The sequence below is a fragment of the Centruroides sculpturatus genome, unplaced genomic scaffold (genome assembly GCF_000671375.1).
Source record: "Centruroides sculpturatus isolate CEXI.00-Female unplaced genomic scaffold, Cexi_2.0 scaffold235, whole genome shotgun sequence".
Taxonomy (NCBI): Eukaryota; Metazoa; Arthropoda; class Arachnida; order Scorpiones; family Buthidae; genus Centruroides; species Centruroides sculpturatus.
In genome coordinates, this window is record NW_019384436.1 from 439943 (window position 1) to 460690 (window position 20748).

Here is a 20748-nt window from a genome sequence, read left to right on the forward strand (position 1 = left end):
AAGTGGAAATTCAACGTTGTCCTTATTAGATTAAAATCATAATCAAATATTGAACATTTACAAAATACTATTATTTATTAATTATAGTTTGATTTTATTATTATTTTTAAAATAAAATCTGAAATAAAAGAAAATTAAATAATTTTAGATGTTTTAGTATAATTTTAAAAATTACAGTAATGTTTCTATTAGAATATTTATTTCTAGTAATTAAACAAAAATTATTATAGGTACACTAGAAAAAAAGAAAAAGGAGATTTTAAAATGTAAGTAGTAATGAATTTGACTATTTATTGTCCTATGCAGTTTTGCTTGCATGAATATAAATATATTTTATAAGTGTGTGAATATCTATTTAAAATAAGTATGTGGAATCTTGCTATTTAAATTTAGAAATTTTTAAGTTGACTGATATAACTAATTTTATTTGTTTTATAATTGTATCAATTCCTGTAATCAAATTGTATAACATTAAACATAGAAATTCATTATTTATTTATTTTTTATATTAGGATTTAAAGTAAAAACAATTATAAATGAAGGATATTATAACTTAGTGGATGAAATATAGATGCATAAACAAACACCACAAAACCCGATTAAGTTGTAAAGCCAAACAACCACAGGATTACATTGGGCTACTTTTCCGTGATTATATTTAATTAATTACTAAATAATTTGTCACTAGAGGGAGGTGTTAGGTACCATCTCTTATTATATTTAATAATTATAATTAAATTAATATTTATTAAATATTTAGAATATTCTAAAAGAAAAGAATTAGTCTGGAGCAGACTCTAACCTGCATATTTTGCTTACTGTGCAATGTGTTGTCGGTTACGCTACCCAAGTCTCTGGTCTGATCTTCCCTTCCAGACATATTTAAATATGATATAACCATCCTCAGTTACATGCAGTGCCAACTGGTTATGCCTTCACCACCCTCGTCCCAGTCAACACTGTATGTAACCAAGGATGCATAACAACACAGAACATCACCAATTTTAATCAAGAAAACAGAAGCAAAATCAGCTAGACTGTTGGGTTTTTCTCTTAAACATTGTGATCCTTAGAATTCAAACCCACTTTTCACTGATTATGTAATGGAGACAATGCAGGAAAGATTAAATCAACTTAGAAATCAGATCATGTGATCATTTTGTCTTTGGAAATGACTGAACACATTATTGCTATACAGCTTATTAAATTAATATTATATATCATCTACATTCAATCTTAGCATATGTTTCACAAGTTAAAAAAACATTCTACATTTAAATCTGTTGCAATATTCAAATTGAACCAATCTGATGATGAGATATCTTCATTTTGTAAAGTATTTATTTACTCATCAGAAATAAGGACTTAAACATGATTTTTTTCAATTACATAGCAAGATAAAAATCAGTGCTTGAAGATTTATAGTGTCAATATTCTTAGGTAATTGTGTTTTTTTAACCTAGTAAGATCAACAGCCTGTAGTAATAGGTAAAAAATTAAAACAAAAATGCTTTAATTAGAAAAATAGTTTATTACAGAGAGGTTCAAACACTTTCAAATACTAAACACTCATCATTAGAAACAGTTATTTGAGAAAAAGGAACATTGTTACTTATGAAAAAATAAAAATAATGTTTGATTTATTTTGTAAATGTTTAGCAAACAATGATAAATTTTTCTAACAAAAGTTGTTTATTATGAAAGCTCTATTCAACAATACCCAACTTGACATTTGTTTCTTAACAGTTCAGACACAGTCGGCTGCTATTTCTGCTTTGCCTTGTTGTTGATAATGTCACCAATTGATTTTTCATACTGCCTTTAACTATAAAAATATTTTTCAAACCTTCTATGATGAACATTTTTCAAGAAAAACATGATGCAGAGAGTCTGATACAACCTGTACAAAATACCTTGCCAAATTATTAGACCCGTTGACTAAAATTATATTTTTTGCACTATTTTCTTCTTTTTTTCATAATATTGTTTAGGGAATGTGTATTTTTCATGTTATTCTTATTTTGTATTATATTTGAAACTCTTAACTTTTTTATATGGCAACACTGTAAATACAGTAGATCCCCATATAAAACCGTTTCCTATAGTTATGATTCCTATAAAAATTGTGGCAGTATCCGTAAACAACGGTAAAAATAACTCCTATAATACGTAAAACGTCATCGGGCAGCCGAACTACTTTCCCGCCGTCCGTAGCGCCACGCTACGGACGTTTAGGCGGATAAATTGAGTTTAGTATCGTCTGTTCATATAATTATATATAAATTAGGTACTGTACATATAATTATATATTAATTATATATAAATTAGGTACTGTATATATAATTATATATTAACTTAATTTATTGTAACTTTATTATAATTAAATATATATTTTTCGCCGTCTAGCGTCACGCTACGGCGAGTTAGGCGACCTATCGTCTGTCCAGTACTGTAATTTTATACATTTCTTGTGAAAGAAACATTTCTTATTTAACGGCCATAAAAATTATTTATATTAAGGATGTCTCCAAAGGTCAACGAAGTTTTCGCAGAAAAATAATATCAGAAATCGCGGCCGCGGTTTGATGCGCTGTTCCGCGACGAAACCAAGCTTTAGCAACGGGCGTAGTCGAACGGTACACACTCGGTAAGCAATCCTACAATTTTTTGTTTATAACGTAGTTTATACGGATTATTTTCAAAAAAATATACGTATTTTGGAAATGTTGAGTCGAATTAGTCTAGAATCGATTAATTTTATGAAAGAAAACCTTTCAAACAGCCGTAGTCCGTAAACTATGATTCCTACAAAATTGATTCATAAAGAACGGAACGTATCTACCGTCTTATAGGGGGATCTACTGTTTAAAAAATTAACTTTCTACTACAAAAAGGGAAGTGATAAATGTTCTTAGTAAGGTATGGCAGTGTAGCCCATTTATGCTAACAAAAATTTTAAAAAATGTATAAAGAGTATTCCATGTGACATAGAAGCACTACTGGTCATTAAAGGTAGTCATTCAAAATACTAATTTTCCTTTTTAATTTTTTTAAGTTTTGTTATTTTCAAATTTATATATATAAAATCTTACTTTTTATTTCATAAGACATGATAAACATTAATATTTTAAATAATCATATCAATTGCTTTTTTTATTGAATTATTACATAAAAACTAACAAATTACCAATTTTTTTATATGAGACTAATCTAATAATTTGGCAAGGTACTGTATATATTGGACAATTAAATGAAAAAAGGAACTTGTGAGAAGATTGAAAATGCATAAGTTGCTCATGACTTGTTGAGGCATGTCTTGGTGTGTCTCATGAAAAACACAGCTGTGTTTCTCAAACTTTTTAAATTCAAGGACTAGTAAAATGTCTAAAAATTTTAGATCACTAAGTTATGTAGACCTAATTTTTTTTAAACCTATGTGGGTATTACCAACATTTCGGACATGCCATGCCATTTATAACAAAATAAATCTAAAAGCATGTTTTGAATACATATGGAAACATAATTAATTAAATAGGAAGTAAACTATTGAAAGTGAATCATCATTGAACAAGTTTTAATCTTTATTAATTTAAATCTGCCTATAGACCACAAGTTGACAAACATTGACTTAGGGTGAAGCCACACTGGTTTACAAAATTGTTTAACTTATCAGATGTTTGAAACCTTTTTCATTGCCTGTGATGTCATGTTGAATTTTCGTCAATGTTAAGCCTAATGAAAATTATATGTTTTTGAAAAGTATAATTGTGGCTATAATATCATCCAAAATTATTTTTTTATTTATCACAAACAAAATAGATATATATTAATAAATGTAATAACCAAAAAATTATATTTTGAAAGTTATTTTTAATAAAAATTATAATGACTAGCGACATCTAGTTTCAAAAATGTTCCGATGCTGTAACAAGATAACTTGGGTCAACCGGTCAGGATTGTAACAGATATCTCGAGAATAACACAGTATAGGTTAAAGCACCTTTAAGGCAGCTTAAGGCAATTTGAAGGTTGTTAAAAACACAGGATCTATATGGTTAATACCTACTAAATAGATTCATCTTAAACATGTCTGAAATGATGAAAAACATGACTAATGCTCTAGTTTTTCTATGTTATATCCAGTTTAAGTAAATCAGTCTACATAAAAAGGTGTAATGCTGAAAAACTCATTTTTCTAATTGAAGCTAGAAAGTCTCTATATAATTTTAATATGAAAGAATATTGAAATAAATGAATAGATAAAAATTTATAGTAGGAATTTTATAAAAGTTTATATCTTTTTAGAATTGAATTCTCAACTAATCTTTCTGGATAAATTCATTTTAGTAAAATTAAAAACTTTTTATTCTGTTGAGGCTCTTTTATAAACTAAAAAATTGTGTAATCTATCATCAATTTGTTAAGTAACAGAAAAGCCCAAAATTTCTTTTTCACTTGCCTATTTCCAGATAATAAGAGTAATATCATCATCTGATTCAAACAACATTATTGCATAATAGTTCTTTTTTGTCTTTGTCTTGTTTTAGTAGTGGGGATGAACATATAAGGAAACCAGTTTTAATCAGCTCTGTCTAAAGATGCCTTAGTTATTTTTGTGTAGTAATCAGTATGGACTCACCGTAAAATCTTAAATATTTTTTACTTTAGATTTGAGAGAAAACATTTGAAACTTTAAATAAATAATCACCAGAAACATAATTTTTCAAAAATTAAGTTGGAAAAATTAACAAAATTAAAACTACAGGCTATTTTGCAATCTTTCTCCTGTCTTCGGCTTTTATTTATAAGATGACTGCCAAATGTTATCATAGAAATACAATCTTGAAATTCAGATTTGTAAACATCTTAATCATGTAAGATACAAATATAATGTAAATAAAATTAACTTTTAAACCCTATAATATAAATACAAACAGAATATGATTAAATTCAACCAATTTTTGTATAAAATTCAATTTTTTTAATTATTTTTAGGGATAACATTTTTCAACATGTATGCTAAAGTATTTCCAGTGTGTTGCTAAGTTCTTACTATCATTGATATTAAGTACCTCTCATATATATCCAAAGTGATTCTGCTATTCTTAAATTCTTCTTTGAATTAAAGATTCTAAAACATGACCACAATTTCAGAATATATCATCTCCATAAAATGCTTCTTGGGCCAAAGCCATGGCTGTTTTCCTATTGATATCTGTTCATTGTTCTTTTGTTTCCTTACAGATCTTCTAGTCATACCTATATGCTAACTCTGCATTTCCTACATCAATACCTGGAATTATATACACTACATTTTGTATTCTCTCTCTTCATTTCTTTTTCATTTCTCAGTATCTAGAATAGATGAGATTTCTATTGTAGACAACTTCTTTACCTTCCTTCTTATTTTCTTTACTAATTAGCCAGAAGAATCTTGGAGAAATGGACAGAAATATATGTCTCATTTGTGGTATTTGGATGGTTCAGAGAAATGATTCATAAAAGTTTTTAATTAGTTTTCTAAACATTTTTTCTCTTCATATCTCTATTTGTTAAAGTGATCAATTCAATAAAGCACCAACAACTGCTGTATGACATTGGGCTATATAACAGCTATAATAATAATAAATTACTAATAAAGTCCCGCTCTGGGTCAATTTTTTTCTTCCAGTTTAATCTAAAATTATTTAATTAAATTACAGTTTTTTTTATTCACTTAACACAAGATGTGTTACAATTTCAACACTTGGCAATATTCCATCTTTATTTAGTTGATGTTTTTGATTCACTTAATCTTGTGTTAAGTGAATCAAAGAAATTAGAAAACATGGTTTCAGAAGATTAAATTACAGTTATTAAATTTAATACGAGATGGCATCTGATGCCTCCCTCTTGGGCCAAATTTATTAGTAATTTATTATTATTATAGTCGTATAGTCCAATGTCATATGGCAGTTATGGGTGCTTTATTATATTGTATCAGTTTTTTGTCGAGTTTTTATATCAGTGGTCAATTCTTTTTCTATCATCTGTCAATTCAAGCATAAATTAAAAACTTTACAATCAATCTATGAAAGCTGATTTCTTATAAGATATGGTCCATTGAACTCAAACCAATACATAGAAAAGAATTGCTATTGTCTTTGTATTCCATCTCATCTCTAGGGACAGGAAAGCTTAATTTAAGAGGCTTCCTTCAGACATAATATAGAAAAACTTTCAATTAAATTGTTGTATTGGCCTGAGTATTAATCAATGTTTTTTTCAGTTTTGAAGAGCAAAAAATTGCTCTCAATTTATATTTGAATCCAATTAAAATTTTCATTGATTTCGATAACATTGTATGCATTTAAACTGACACTAAAATTTGTTGTGTTGATTACCATCCAAGTTAGGACCTGTCATGCTGCAGCTGTAGATTATATACAGGAATTAAATGTCTAGCATGATTGTGAATAATCAATTTTTCAATTGTTTTTTTATCATATTCAACAGAATCAGTCAGTTTTTGTAACTTCTATGGAAACTTTATTTTGATAATTTCTTTATTTTACTCTTAGGAGTCTCTACGAATCAAGAGAAGGTTGCTGAAAAATTTATTCTGTTGTAAAGTGTAAATTCCTATTGTAATTATAATCATGTCAAATACATAAATTTATGTTTTTGATTTTATAAAAAAAAAATGTTTTAAATAGTTATAAAAACAAAGTAATAATAATTCAAAGACAAACAAAAATGAAACACAAAGTTTTGATTTCATTTTTGTGTTTGATAGTTGTAAAACTGCAAGTACACTTTCTGGAATACACATGAAATATGCAAGAAAGCTTATTTCTGTAGGTGTGATATATATGCTGTTCAGCATACTTTCCATATCATGGTGCATAGGACATTATCTTAATTTTGCTCTATAACTTTTATTAATTTCATTTTTATTGATATCAACACAAAAAAAGAAGCAATAAGTTACACTTTGTCACTTATATAAATTAGAAATCTATATTATATTTCTTTCTATACAACAAACCCTTTTAGCAAAATTTTTGATTTCTAGATATGATTTAAATGAAGTTTGTAACAATGACTAAGAAAGCAATTAAAAATTAATTTACTCTGATTGATTCCCAGGTATTTGTAAATATTCACAAAAAAAATATTCTCTTTAACTAAAAAATTTTGAAAAAAAAAATGGAATTGAAGGTGACTAATTTTCATAATCAATCACACAAAAAGTAATAAAAATTCCACATATTGTAAAAGTTAGAACAACAGTAGACTTATGACCAATTGTTAGTGACAACACAATTATAAGGAGTTTTGTTATCAACAAGTTGGATGGAACAGAGGATGATGAATTGTTCAAGAAGGCTGAAGAGCATATGCTGATGGTAATGAAAGTTCTGATAAAGATGAAAGTGAAGAAGTATTGTTTAAATAGCTTTTCAAATTTTTTAATGCAAATTACTAATTTTTTGTATTCAAATAAAATTAATAATAAAAGGTCAATTTATATCCAGGTCCCAATTTTTTCAAAAATCAAGGATTCCAAAATTGGGATTGACTCTGTATATTAAGGCCAATACATTTCATTTTGGAGATATTAGTTGTAAGACTTTGTGAGCACTTGTAGCACTTAGTTGTAACACTTAATTAAATTAATAATAGATGACACATAATACCAACCTTTAAGCCAAATTACTCTATTAATTAAAGTAATTTGGCTTAGAGGTAGGTGTAAGGTGCCATTTGTTATTAAATTTAATAATTAAAATTAAATTAATATTTATTTACTTAATTTAGAAGGTTCTCGAAGAAAAAAATTGGCCTGGAGCATGATTCATTACTAGTTATAATTACCCAGCCTTTACTTCCAGAACTATTAATTTAGATATAACCTTAGATTTTATACATTTTAGTGCCTATAATTTACTATTAAAGTATGATTATGATAATGGTTCAATTAAAGAGAAGGTTTTTGGAAGATTCTAAATAAATAAATAACTAAAAAGTTTACACACAATTCTCATTTTTTATGTCTGAAATATAATTTTGTAGCTATTAAGCTTTTATGGAAGAATAAAAATGTGGGTTAGATCATTAGTTCTTTTGACTCGTGAAAAAGTTAATCACACCCCAACTAAAAGTGGGCCAAACCTGTTTTAGAAAATACAGTACAGCATCAATTATCTGACCCCCGATCAATCATCACATCGGTTAACCAACCGCGTTCTAGTCAGCAAATTCAAATGTCCGTTAGTGATGTGGCGCTACAATATTTGGCTATGTCTTGGCTACTTTAATATTATTTTTGTTAAACTTTGCATGTTTTAGGTGGCAACACTGTCTCGACCATGAAAGGGAGACCAGTATTTAAACGAGGCTTAATTTTCTAATTTTTAACGATATAGTATCGATGGTTATTATTAAAAAAATTTTGTTAGGCTTAACATTGATGAAAATTCAATGCAAAGTAGGTTAACAGCGATATACTAATATACTAATTACATGGGATATACTAATATACTATGTTAATAATGTATTTTTTCATACTTTTTGGTTATCTGTTTTTTCAGTTTCTGATCAACCCCAGTCCCCAATTGAGTCAGATAATTGATGCTCTACTGTAATGTTGTATATATGTCATTGAGCATGGTGGTTCTCCTTTTTAGCTTGCTTAAGACATTTATTAAATTGAAGAAAAACAGTGGATTTAAAATGAAACCTTGATATACATTTGTAGGAATGGCCTCTTACTGGATAAGAGGAGGGTTAGCATCAGGAAGGACATCTAGCTATAGAATGAATGCCATATCTAATAAATACAGTAATACCTCAGTTTTTGTTGACTTTGGTTATTGTTGGTTTCAGTTTTTGTCAATTTTTTTTGCAAAAAATTTGTCTCATTTTTTTCCAGTTGCCTCGGATATTGCTTGTTGGCTTGCTGTTAATTTTGAGAAACCATGCATTTTCCTGCTCAGTGAGGTGTTGTTTCTTGTCCCACGCATCTAGCCAAATGATGGGCGTATTCAAAATATCAGTGTATAGCCAGATCTCTCAGTACCTCTGTTCAAAATTAAGATAACTTCTGGTTGCTGCCAGCAACTATTTTGGTGCTCGATACAAGCAATAAACAAGATGGCAGCCACCACGAGGCTCATAAGAGCTCTATTTTGTATTGACAATTTTGAATTTAATTTATTTGTTGATGATTAAACCCTGAATAAATTAATATTTGGTTAGTACATTAATAGAATATTTTAATATACTATTATATTTACGTACATCACAATCTTTCTAGCTGTTAAAGTGTAATCTTATGATTTATTTAATTATTTAAAACTCCTATTAAAATTGAAAAAAATCTTTATCTCTATTTCTGTTTTCGAAATAGTCATTTTTAATTAAGTTGTTCTCATTAAATAAGTTCAAAAATAAATTTAACGTAACATGGAAGTCCACATCATTCGACATTTTATTGTTTTTCTCTCCCGAAATTTCTGGCAGTTTGTATTCTCTAGAAAACGCCAGTATCTCACTGGATTGATGCTGAGATTTTAAATATGCCCAATTCCATTGCTTTCTTTTTTTTTTAGCTCCATCATGGGAAATGCCATGTTGAATGTTCATTTATTATTTACATCAGTCCTTTATATTTATTTTAATTTCTTATTGTTTTTAGTATTAAACACTAAATTTATTCTCTATGAAATACATTTTGGTATGTATTTTGGAGTGTCTAGAATGAATTACAGTAGAGCATCGATTATCCGAACCCCAATTAACCGTCACATCGGTTAACCGACCGTTCTAGTCAGCAAAATTTAAATGTCCACTAGTGATGTGGCACTACAATATTTGACTATGTCTTGGTTACTTTAATATTATTTTTGTTAAATTTTTGCGTGTTTTAGCTGGCAACACCAGCTCAATCATTGAAGGGAGCCCAGTATTTAAACAAGACTTAATTTTCTAATTATGAGTGGTTGTTTGTTTTGTGAGCAGTAAAATAACTTAAAAATAATTTTTAACGATACAATAGCGACGTTTATTATTTAAAAAAAAAAAATTGTTAGGCTTAACATCAATGAAAATTCAATGCAAAGTTAATTAATAATAGCGATATACTAATATACTATACTAATAATGTATTTTTTTTTCATTCTTTTCGGTTATCCAGTTTTTTCAGTTATCCGACCAACCTGAGTCCCCAATTCAGTCGGATAATCGATGCTCTACTGTAATTGGATTTACATTGATTCGTATGGAAATGATTGCCATGGTTTTTGTCGGTTTCGGATTTCGCTGATTGTTTTCAGACGGATTATCGACAAAAACCAAGGTATCACTGTATGTGGAAAATTGAAGAGAATGGTGATAATGTTAGGACACTCTGCAGGCACCTATAGCATCCATGCATGACATGGATGCTATAGGTACCTGCAGGATGGACACAGAAAGCAATTATAATGCATTTGAGTGATATAAAATCAATTTACAAAAATATAAATATGATAGGAATACAATAGCCCCTTGTTATATTGTGCATGTCAAACCAAATGAATTATATAACTAATTTATCTATCTTTCTGTTTTGTCAGCTTTGAATCTCCTTGCTGACTTTATTTTTTGTGGATTGTATTTTATACAATTGTAGTTTCAAGGTCAGTGATTGGAATAAGGTAATATTTCTTTGCCAGTAGAAATTCGATGGCAACCAATTTTTAAAAAATTGGCTAAGCACTTATATGTGGAAGACAAAAGAAAGCACAATATATCTATCTGAATGAGTGATACAATGAAAGGCTACTGTATTCTCTTTCAAGTAATATAGTATATTTGATGATATAATAAATGTTTAGTAATTTAATGATTTATAAATTTTTTAGTTTATGAATTTATAAAAACTTTTTGATTTCAACATTATTCTATATTCAAGTCTAAATATCATTATGATATAATTATTTTTACCTATAATATGAAATTCTAACAACATTATTTTTAGAGATATTATTTTTAAAAATCTTATAACAACCATTTGTTAAAATTAATTTTTCAGTCCCAAGAAATATATAAAATGTACTCCTGATAAATTCTCAAATGAATGGCATACAATGAGTGTTGCAGTAACTGATGCTGAAGGTGTTTGTCGCTATGACTTAGATGATTTAGATGTACAGTGGCTCAAAATATTAAATGAAGAAAGAGAAAACTGTGGTAAGTAATTAGTACATAATCATAATTTCAAAAAGATCTTGTACATTTTCATTTAATCATTTAATGTAGGTTGATAATGTACTCTATGAACCGATGATCGACCAAAAAACAAATAAAAGAAAAATTCACAACTAACATTTTCAAACTCCTCCGAGTTCTTCAGGTGTAAATGAATGTCTGATGGAATGTTAAAGCTTTTGGAATACAATGGGGATTGAAAGCGGATGTGCATTCAGATGGCAAGCAAAGTTTAACACTTAAAGGTTAGCGCCAATCAGTGCCTGCCAGTTTACTGACAAAACCAACNTAACTCTATTGTTGCTTCATCTACTGGATAAAGACCTAAAAAACAAACAAAAAAACAAATAACAGAGAATCTATACAAAAGTTATAAGTGTTTAATTATTTATACATAATTACAAACTTTCATATTGTTTATAAAATATATATTTGATATCACCAGTATTCATTAAATCATAAAAGCTGCAAAACTTTGCATGATCTTTACAATAAATAAATTGTTTTATGCACAGATTTATTGCAAATGATTGAAATATAACGTGTTTCATATCTAGCAGATTTTATATCAAAATTCTAAATCAAATGATCAAAATTGAATTTCTAATTTATATGTTAGTTATGTTAAGTAATATTTAATGATACTGCCAAATGTTAGTTATAATTACTAATATTTAATAATTATATTTAATGCTCATAAATTCTTGTATCTACATAAGAAATGGAAATTATTTTTTTCTTGATAATTTTTGCAAACCCAGAAAAAAAACACTAATTTAATATTAAAATAACTTTTAATTCTAATTAATTTTTATTAACCAATTTTTCAGTTAATGTTGAAATGTAAATTTAGCTTAAATAGGAATTTATATTTCATTTGTACACAGGAGTGTTTCTCAGCCTTTTTGTTTTATGGCATGCATGTAAATTTTATGATAGATTGCATGTCATAAAAGCTTCTATTTCTTTAGTATACAAATAAGTTTATTTTTCATTTAAAAAGTTTCAATACATTTCTATTAGTCGTAAATTCAAATCACAACATAATAAATTTTACAAAAATAAATAAAATAAAATCATAATGAATTCTTTTTATCAATCAGATGGTTGGGACTGAGGAATAAAAACTACTTTTTATTTTTATTTTAAAATTCAATGTAGAAAGACTTAGTCTCATTTCCTTTTTTATTAATTAAGCATTTTTCTCCTTTTTTTTAGTTTAATTTCATTTCATGCTAAGAAGTATGTTTCAAATAGGATGTAAAAAATTGTATAACATTATTACTGCTTATGAAATTTGTGAAAATTGTTTTAGTATTTTAATCCAAAAACTGCAGTATTACTCCTGTCAAAATTCATTTCCAGGAACTGATATTTGTAATTGTAAATTCTTCCTCTTTCAAAATGAGAACTAATACTGTAAGATTCTTCTTCAAATGGATCTCTCATCCACAAATAATTTTTCTACAAAAAACTGAACATAATTTTCAAATCTAGTTTTTAGTAGTTTCAATGTTTCACCAACCACATCAATTTCATCATTATGATTAACTTTAGTTTCTTAATTTTGTTATTAATATATTCTTAAAAATATTTTAACTGTTTTTTTAAATGTAAATAATTTATCATTAGAAATGAGTATCATCTTCTGGCCTTTAATACTGATGTTTAGGAATATTAACTTGTACTGGAACTAAAAAGAATTAATCAAAATTATCACCTTTTTAAATATTCCAGCAAATAATTTAATATCGTAAAATTTACGATATTAAATTATTTGCTGGAATATTTAAAAAGGTGATAATTTTGATTAATTCTTTTTAGTTCCAGTACAAGTTAATATTCCTAAACATCAGTATTAAAGGCCAGAAGATGATACTCATTTCTAATGATAAATTATTTACATTTAAAAAAACAGTTAAAATATTTTTAAGAATATATTAATAACAAAATTAAGAAACTAAAGTTAATCATAATGATGAAATTGATGTGGTTGGTGAAACATTGAAACTACTAAAAACTAGATTTGAAAATTATGTTCAGTTTTTTGTAGAAAAATTATTTGTGGATGAGAGATCCATTTGAAGAAGAATCTTACAGTATTAGTTCTCATTTTGAAAGAGGAAGAATTTACAATTACAAATATCAGTTCCTGGAAATGAATTTTGACAGGAGTAATACTGCAGTTTCTGGATTAAAATACTAAAACAATTTTCACAAATTTCATAAGCAGTAATAATGTTATACAATTTTTTACATCCTATTTGAAACATACTTCTTAGCATGAAATGAAATTAAACTAAAAAAAAGGAGAAAAATGCTTAATTAATAAAAAAGGAAATGAGACTAAGTCTTTCTACATTGAATTTTAAAATAAAAATAAAAAGTAGTTTTTATTCCTCAGTCCCAACCATCTGATTGATAAAAAGAATTCATTATGATTTTATTTTATTTATTTTTGTAAAATTTATTATGTTGTGATTTGAATTTACGACTAATAGAAATGTATTAAAACTTTTTAAATGAAAAATAAACTTATTTGTATACTAAAGAAATAGAAGCTTTTATGACATGCAATCTATCATAAAATTTACATGCATGCCATAAAACAAAAAGGCTGAGAAACACTCCTGTGTACAAATGAAATATAAATTCCTATTTAAGCTAAATTTACATTTCAACATTAACTGAAAAATTGGTTAATAAAAATTAATTAGAATTAAAAGTTATTTTAATATTAAATTAGTGTTTTTTTTCTGGGTTTGCAAAAATTATCAAGAAAAAAATAATTTCCATTTCTTATGTAGATACAAGAATTTATGAGCATTAAATATAATTATTAAATATTAGTAATTATAACTAACATTTGGCAGTATCATTAAATATTACTTAACATAACTAACATATAAATTAGAAATTCAATTTTGATCATTTGATTTAGAATTTTGATATAAAATCTGCTAGATATGAAACACGTTATATTTCAATCATTTGCAATAAATCTGTGCATAAAACAATTTATTTATTGTAAAGATCATGCAAAGTTTTGCAGCTTTTATGATTTAATGAATACTGGTGATATCAAATATATATTTTATAAACAATATGAAAGTTTGTAATTATGTATAAATAATTAAACACTTATAACTTTTGTATAGATTCTCTGTTATTTGTTTTTTTGTTTGTTTTTTAGGTCTTTATCCAGTAGATGAAGCAACAATAGAGTTAATTATAGAAAAATTAGAAATTGATGTAAGTGTTATTTTGTTCTTTTATAATAATGCAGAATGTCTGTGAGAAATTATAAAAATTTATTTCCTAAAAAGTAATAGAGAAAAAAAGCAAATTAAATCATTTTAAAGAATAATTCAAAGCTCTAACATAATTGATTGCTTTGCAAAATCTGACTAAATAACATCTATTGTGACATGTTGGAGTTGTAATTATTACATCATTGCTAGAAGCAAATCTACTTTGTTTTAAGTAACCAGTAGTATCACTATATGTTTGCAATGATAATGAAGCTATTATATTAATGATAAAGAGATAGAGGAAATTGATAGGACTAAAGTGCTAATTAGTACCAGTGTGATTTCATAAAATCAGATTTTCTCTTCCAAGTTCATAACACTTAATGATTTGAAGAATTGTCTATGGATAGTAATTATCAAATAATGTTTGTAGAATGTTTGGTGTAAAATTAATAAATTTTTTTTGCTTGCATATAATGAACTTTTATGTGTGAAAAAAATATAAATTGTTCATTGTAGACTTGGTTTTTTATGTAGTATTACTTTTAATGAATAGATTTTTGTAATCTCACATCATTTGTAGACATTCTTTGTTTAAGAATTATAAAGATTCTGTAAAGAGTATGTCAGTTTGAAAGTGAAATAAACTTAAGAATTTGAATACTAATATTATTGAATATTCATGAATACTTAGTTTTAAATGTATATACAACTGACAGAAAATCCAAATAATATCAAACCTTTAATGTCCAGAAAATAATTTAAAATTAAACAAACGTTTTCAGCTACTGTAATTTTCTGTGTATCGTGCATTGGCATATAATCTATAGAAAATTGCTAAAATTAAAATAAAAAATGTCACATAATCTACATTGTCATATATTCCACACCAAAGCTGATGTAACTTAATCCATGTACAGTTTATAAGATATTGTCTCAAACATTCCATTTTTTTTTTTTCTTTCTTTCATTTTATCTTTGTTGGCAATTTATTGTAAAAAAATGTAATTATAAAATAAATGAAATGGGGGAAAAAACAATATTTGAAACTGAACCTCTTAAACTGTGTTAAGTGTTATAACTTCTTCATGCACATTGGGGTGTGTATAATAAATAAATGAAACCTACTTACTGGAGCCTCTAATCGATGTGAAGAAATACAAAAATAAACAACTTTGAAAAAACAAACGTTTTCCGAACACCTTCCGTGTCCTTCCTCAGGTAAAACGGCTGGATTCCTTACTTTAAAACACCGTTATGCAATTTTAAAAAGAACAAAATTTGAATGATGATTTGATTGTACGATGTCCACCGCGCATGCATTGTATCTGTCGTGTCCCCATCATTCAGAATCGCATTTACTCTTCTCATACGTATATGATGCACTATTTTTACTATAACCGTTACATGTCCTCATGCATCCTTCTACACCCACTGAATCCTTAGTAATCATTATGTAATAAGGCTTGCCAAGCTATCGAAAGAGCCATTTCTTCTTGGGAGTTAATGCACATAGATGTAGTGTGCGCCTTATATATTTCTATCGTTTCTAGCCATAGTCAAAATAAAACGCATGGAACACCTCAAATGGATAGAAGCGATAGAAATATATAAGGCGCACACTACATCTATGTGCATTAACTCCCAAGAAGAAATGGCTCTTTCGATAGCTTGGCAAGCCTTATTACATAATGATTACTAAGGATTTAGTGGGTGTAGAAGGATGCATGAGGACATGTAACGGTTATAGTAAAAATAGTGCATCATATACGTATGAGAAGAGTAAATGCAATTCTGAATGATGCAATTCTGAATGAATGGACACGACAGATACAATGCATGCGCGGTGGACATCGTACAATCGAATCATCATTCAAATTTTGTTCTTTTTAAAATTGCATAACGGTGTTTTAAAGTAAGGAATCCAGCCGTTTTACCTGAGGAAGGACACGGAAGGTATTCGGAAAACGTTTGTTTTTACAAAGTTGTTTATTTTTGTATTTCTTCACATCGATTAGAGGCTCCAGTAAGTAGGTTTTATTTATTTATTGTATTAAGTATTGTTAAAAATAATAATAATGCTAATTATGCCTGTTAAATCAAAGATGAGATTTCTTGTATGGTAAAGATATGATGGATTGTAATCTCAAACCATCCAATGGGATGCTGAAATTCTGTTCTGTTTATCCAATTACTTTTTAGAAAATGTGTGAAAATTAAACTATTGTCTTTTAACTTGAAAGTTATTTAATAATGAATTAAATTGTTTATGAATATTATTATAATTAATATAAAACAACTTTCTATGCTATGGAGTTTTAGAAAAGAAGCAAAATGATAATGACATCATTTTTGGCTTCAATTTTGTTAGAAAAATAGAAGAAAGTAATGCTAATGTGTGTGTAAACAAGACAATATATAAAGCCAGTTAGGAATATAATTTTAAATATATTAAACCAAACTAGCACCGTAATTAATGTGGCTAATTAAGTTTTATATTAACAATTAACTATTAAATAATTTGGTACAATAAGTAAGTGCTAGGTGCTATCTCTTATTAAATTTAATAATTATTGATGTTGTCGAAACCGTGTTGTATTTTCTTATTGTGTACTGGCACAATGAAGTGACGTTTTTCTCAACACTGGGCTAGTTGAATCTTTTATTTAGTTAGTTTTTTTTTATGGACACTGCACATACAGTCGGATCAGTCGACAAGGTGGCAAAAAAAGACTTTTGAAATGTGTAAGTTTTAGTTTTTTAAAATCTGCAGAGTTTATCTTGTTTATGTAATAAAATGTAGAAAAGGTTTTGTTTTTAACCTGTAAAGTAAAAATTGTGATAAAAAATTGATATTGAAAATGTTAAAAAACCTAAGTGTAGTCTGATTTCTACTGTATATGCAGTGTCCATAAAAAAAACTAACTAAATAAAAGATTCAACTAGCCCAGTGTTGAGAAAAACGTCACTTCATTGTGCCAGTACACAATAAGCAAATACGNTATTTATTTACTTAATTTAGAAGGTTCTCGAAGAAAAAAATTGGCCTGGAGCATGATTCATTACTAGTTATAATTACCCAGCCTTTACTTCCAGAACTATTAATTTAGATATAACCTTAGATTTTATACATTTTAGTGCCTATAATTTACTATTAAAGTATGATTATGATAATGGTTCAATTAAAGAGAAGGTTTTTGGAAGATTCTAAATAAATAAATAACTAAAAAGTTTACACACAATTCTCATTTTTTATGTCTGAAATATAATTTTGTAGCTATTAAGCTTTTATGGAAGAATAAAAATGTGGGTTAGATCATTAGTTCTTTTGACTCGTGAAAAAGTTAATCACACCCCACTAAAAGTGGGCCAAACCTGTTTTAGAAAATACAGTACAGCATCAATTATCTGACCCCCGATCAATCATCACATCGGTTAACCAACCGCGTTCTAGTCAGCAAATTCAAATGTCCGCTAGTGATGTGGCGCTACAATATTTGGCTATGTCTTGGCTACTTTAATATTATTTTTGTTAAACTTTGCATGTTTTAGGTGGCAACACTGTCTCGACCATGAAAGGGAGACCAGTATTTAAACGAGGCTTAATTTTCTAATTTTTAACGATATAGTATCGATGATTATTATTAAAAAAATTTTGTTAGGCTTAACATTGATGAAAATTCAATGCAAAGTAGGTTAACAGCGATATACTAATATACTAATTACATGGGATATACTAATATACTATGTTAATAATGTATTTTTTCATACTTTTTGGTTATCTGTTTTTTCAGTTTCTGATCAACCCCAGTCCCCAATTGAGTCAGATAATCGATGCTCTACTGTAATGTTGTATATATGTCATTGAGCATGGTGGTTCTCCTTTTTAGCTTGCTTAAGACATTTATTAAATTGAAGAAAAACAGTGGATTTAAAATGAAACCTTGATATACATTTGTAGGAATGGCCTCTTACTGGATAAGAGGAGGGTTAGCATCAGGAAGGACATCTAGCTATAGAATGAATGCCATATCTAATAAATACAGTAATACCTCAGTTTTTGTTGACTTTGGTTATTGTTGGTTTCAGTTTTTGTCAATTTTTTTTGCAAAAAATTTGTCTCATTTTTTTCCAGTTGCCTCGGATATTGCTTGTTGGCTTGCTGTTAATTTTGAGAAACCATGCATTTTCCTGCTCAGTGAGGTGTTGTTTCTTGTCCCACGCATCTAGCCAAATGATGGGCGTATTCAAAATATCAGTGTATAGCCAGATCTCTCAGTACCTCTGTTCAAAATTAAGATAACTTCTGGTTGCTGCCAGCAACTATTTTGGTGCTCGATACAAGCAATAAACAAGATGGCAGCCACCACGAGGCTCATAAGAGCTCTATTTTGTATTGACAATTTTGAATTTAATTTATTTGTTGATGATTAAACCCTGAATAAATTAATATTTGGTTAGTACATTAATAGAATATTTTAATATACTATTATATTTACGTACATCACAATCTTTCTAGTTGTTAAAGTGTAATCTTAGGATTGATTTAATTATTTAAAATTCCATGGAAATTTAAAAAATCTTTATCTCTATTTCTCTTTTTGAAATATTCATTTTTCATTAAGCTGTTCTCATTAAATAAGTTCAAAAATAAATTTAATATACTATTATATTTACGTACATCACAATCTTTCTAGCTGTTAAAGTGTAATCTTATGATTTATTTAATTATTTAAAACTCCTATTAAAATTGAAAAAAATCTTTATCTCTATTTCTGTTTTCGAAATAGTCATTTTTAATTAAGTTGTTCTCATTAAATAAGTTCAAAAATAAATTTAACATAACATGGAAGTCCATATCATTCGACATTTTATTGTTTTTCTCTCCCGAAATTTCTGGCAGTTTGTATTCTCTAGAAAACGCCAGTATCTCACTGGATTGATGCTGAGATTTTAAATATGCCCAATTCCATTGCTTTCTTTTTTTTTTAGCTCCATCATGGGAAATGCCATGTTGAATGTTCATTTATTATTTACATCAGTCCTTTATATTTATTTTAATTTCTTATTGTTTTTAGTATTAAACACTAAATTTATTCTCTATGAAATACATTTTGGTATGTATTTTGGAGTGTCTAGAATGAATTACAGTAGAGCATCGATTATCCGAACCCCAATTAACCGTCACATCGGTTAACCGACCGTTCTAGTCAGCAAAATTTAAATGTCCACTAGTGATGTGGCACTACAATATTTGACTATGTCTTGGTTACTTTAATATTATTTTTGTTAAATTTTTGCGTGTTTTAGCTGGCAACATGGCTCGACCATTGAAGGGAGCCCAGTATTTAAACGAGACTTAATTTTCTAATTATGAGTGGTTGTTTGTTTTGTGAGCAGTAAAATAACTTAAAAATAATTTTTAACGATACAATAGCGACGATTATTATTTTTAAAAGAATTTGTTAGGCTAAACATCGATGAAAATTCAACGCAAAGTTAATTAATAATAGCGATATACTAATATACTATACTAATAATGTATTTTTTTTTCATTCTTTTCGGTTATCCAGTTTTTTCAGTTATCCGACCAACCTGAGTCCCCAATTCAGTCGGATAATCGATGCTCTACTGTAATTGGATTTACATTGATTCGTATGGAAATGATTGCCATGGTTTTTGTCGGTTTCGGATTTCGCTGATTGTTTTCAGACGGATTATCGACAAAAACCAAGGTATCACTGTATGTGGAAAATTGAAGAGAATGGTGATAATGTTAGGACACTCTGCAGGCACCTATAGCATCCATGCATGACATGGATGCTATAGGTACCTGCAGGATGGACACAGAAAGCAATTATAATGCATTTGAGTGATATAAAATCAATTTACAAAAATATAAATATGATAGGAATACAATAGCCCCTTGTTATATTGTGCATGTCAAACCAAATGAATTATATAACTAATTTATCTATCTTTCTGTTTTGTCAGCTTTGAATCTCCTTGCTGACTTTATTTTTTGTGGATTGTATTTTATACAATTGTAGTTTCAAGGTCAGTGATTGGAATAAGGTAATATTTCTTTGCCAGTAGAAATTCGATGGCAACCAATTTTTAAAAAATTGGCTAAGCACTTATATGTGGAAGACAAAAGAAAGCACAATATATCTATCTGAATGAGTGATACAATGAAAGGCTACTGTATTCTCTTTCAAGTAATATAGTATATTTGATGATATAATAACACAGGCCTCATTCTCCT

The 20748-nt window shown here is 27.7% G+C and overlaps 1 protein-coding gene across 1 annotated transcript in view; it reads left to right on the forward strand.

Annotated features, from left to right (window-relative positions):
* Positions 1-20748, forward strand: part of LOC111619949 (protein Jade-3-like) — a 56606-nt gene that overhangs the window by 28993 nt on the left and 6865 nt on the right. Inside the window, exons 6-8 of the mRNA XM_023361780.1 lie at positions 231-266; positions 11057-11214; positions 14426-14484. Coding sequence (XP_023217548.1) covers positions 231-266; positions 11057-11214; positions 14426-14484 — 253 coding nt within the window. The remainder of the gene's footprint in view (positions 1-230; positions 267-11056; positions 11215-14425; positions 14485-20748) is intronic.